Genomic DNA, 2594 nt, shown 5'->3' on the forward strand with positions numbered 1-2594 from the left:
GAAGCAAACTAATCCCATTAAACCTTCAATGTTGTGCTTACAACCACAAGATACAACAAGATGCTAACAAATTAACCAAACCTTTAGCGTCGTGCTTCTACTACCTTGCTTACAAATTAATACCATTGGCTTAAGGAACACTATCAATCAAATTAAGCACATTAATACCCTTGGATACCAGCTAATTTACTGGGTATTTCTTGCAAAGCTTATTTTTTATCCTCTTTCTTGGGCTTAGGCAAATCTCTTTCTGAGCAGTTGGACTACAAACTCTGTGACTTTCTCCGGTTCAGGCAAGATTGAGGCAAGGGAGGACTCCTTCATGGCATTCACCCAAGCGTGGAGGCGTGGGAATTTGTCATCGAAGGGGATCTTGAAGTCTCCCAGTGCCTCGAAGGATGGGAACCAAACCACAAAAGGGCCCAGAATGATGTCCACAAACCCTACTGTGGCTCCCCCGAAGAAAGGAGGCTCCTCGGCCACACTCCCCAGCGCCTCCTCCAAGGTGGCCAAGCACTCCATAGCATTGTCTATGGCCACCTTCTGTTCATCCCCCTTGGTCCTCACGATCCCAAACAGGCCATCAAACACCTGCACAGACAATTAGAGAGCCCTTTTTTAATAAAAACGGCCTTCTTCAAAGCCTTGGAGGCACCCCCCCCTCTCTCTCTCTCTCTCTCTCTCACACACACACACACACACTCTCTCTCTCTCTCACACACACACACACACAAACTACAACTAACACTCGGTACCTTCTTGTCCACATAATCTGCCCAGAAACGCGAGATCGCTCTGCCATAAGCGTCCGAGGGCAAGAGGTTCTTGCCCTCAGGGGAGGGCCAGGCCTCATCCACATACTGCACGATGACAGAAGACTCACAGATGGGCTTGGCGTTGTGGATGAGGACGGGGTTGGATTCCAGCAGCAGCTTGCTCTTGTTACTCAGATCCTGCGGCAGCTTCACGTACTCCACACCCTTGGAGGCCAGCGCCAGCTCCGCCCTCATCGAATAAGGGCTCACCCACACGCACAGCAGCTGCACCGACTCACTCGCCATCTCCCTTCTCTTGCCTTGTCTTGTGCCTGCGGATGCTCCGCCCCACACAACCACCTGTGCGCACTTATCAAGGTAGCCGGAGGCCAATGATATGCGAAAAAAAGTCTTTGGTTGGTACACCAATTACTCCTCGCGACAACCGCCCCATTCTCGAGCGTCTTCCCAAATCGGAATTGCATGGGTCCACCACCATCACCCTCCGCTCATTTGAGAGGAGGATCTGCCCCTCTCTTCATTTTTTACCATTTCTGTATCGGGCACATGAGTCACTGAAAACCCCATGAGGGCACGGCTCCTGTGAAAACCCACTGCATCGCATTTTTTTTTCCATCATGCATTCCCTCTGCAGCACTGCATTCTATTTTGTGTGTTTGGGGCGCGTGGATGAATGAAAACCCAAAAAAAAAATTTCCATCATGCATTCCCTCTGCAGCACTGCATTCTATTTTGTGTGTTTGGGGCGCATGGATGAATGAAAACCCAAAAATGGACATTCATGCATGTAAAAACCTCTTGCATTGTGGCATTCTTCCAGTACTTCTCATTCCCAGATGCCTGGTCACACACAGAAATCCTCATCTTCGACAACCAAATTTTTTTCCCCTCATCTTCTCTCATGATCCCTTTTTGGTCTGAGAGGGGGTCTGTGAAAATATTCCCAATATTTACCCAGCCTTAAAAGGGCCGCTTCTTTACTGGCCGACTTCCATAATTGGCCAACCAAATAAAAACACCTTATATAAATATAAGGGTCTCGACTTGCTTTTGCGAACCATCAACCCACGAGAAATCCTTGGCACCTTGCGATCTTCACGCTCTACGTTTCATCGCATAGTTTGCCTCGCCATCTCCTGCTGGTCAGTGTCACTGCTGATATCGCCTGACTATAGCAGGTTCGCAGGTCCTCTTGCAGCATTAAACCACTCTTGGTATCACCCGCCTACAGCAAGTTCAAAGGTTCTCCTGCAGTGTTAAAACCACTGTTGGTATTGCCCACCTACAACCGCAGGCAGCGTTAACTGCTCCACCACCTACATTAAGCCTCACCACAGTCTTTTTCGCCGCCTACATCAACAGCCTTACTTCAGGCTCCCATCAGTCTTATATCAGGCTCTTTTTCAACGCTTTCATCAGGGTCACTCCAGCCCTGCTATCTGCGTTTTATGGGACAGCAGCTCTCTCTGCTTATTCGGAGTCTCACATAGAACTCCTTGTATTGGACTTCATCTTTTATATTCACATCACCATTACATGCTATGTGTTTTACTCTGATCTTTCATATATTTGGTCCTTTGGTTTCTTTTGTCCTCACACATAAACCATAATCAAACTATACATTAATAACAATCATGATCTTTTTTATAGTTAGCAACAAAGAGAAAGAGTATAAGAAAAGAATAAAAAATAAAAACTATTCAAATACCAAAAGCAATCTAGCGCACCAATGGTCACATAAGAAAAATACAACCATATTTATTTTCGAAGGAGCTTATGTTTTAAAATAAATTTAATAACTTCATCAAATACTTGTCC

General features: G+C 46.3%; 1 protein-coding gene across 1 annotated transcript; it reads right to left on the reverse strand.

The window, feature by feature from the left end:
• On the reverse strand, positions 1-1137 carry LOC147604657 (putative glutathione S-transferase parC). Its single transcript, XM_086794928.1, has 2 exons — positions 756-1137; positions 1-591 (listed from the first exon to the last, which is right to left on the reverse strand). Exons 1-2 carry the CDS (start codon positions 1059-1061, stop codon positions 235-237), a joined length of 663 nt encoding a protein of 220 aa, XP_086651054.1. The 5' UTR covers positions 1062-1137; the 3' UTR covers positions 1-234.
• Between the last annotated feature and the right edge of the window lie 1457 nt (positions 1138-2594).

This window comes from Cibotium barometz, chromosome 61, assembly GCF_041138505.1.
Source record: "Cibotium barometz isolate CiBa-2024 chromosome 61, ASM4113850v1, whole genome shotgun sequence".
In the NCBI taxonomy this organism is placed as follows: domain Eukaryota; kingdom Viridiplantae; phylum Streptophyta; class Polypodiopsida; order Cyatheales; family Cibotiaceae; genus Cibotium; species Cibotium barometz.

Excerpts from the sequence above, each read along its gene's own strand:
- LOC147604657 (XM_086794928.1), bottom strand. The coding sequence starts at position 1,061 with ATGGCGAGTGAGTCGGTGCAGCTGCTGTGCGTGTGGGTGAGCCCTTAT. Across the intron at positions 592-755 it reads CAGATTATGTGGACAAGAAG|GTGTTTGATGGCCTGTTTGG; the intron begins GTACCGAGTGTT and ends TTGTCTGTGCAG.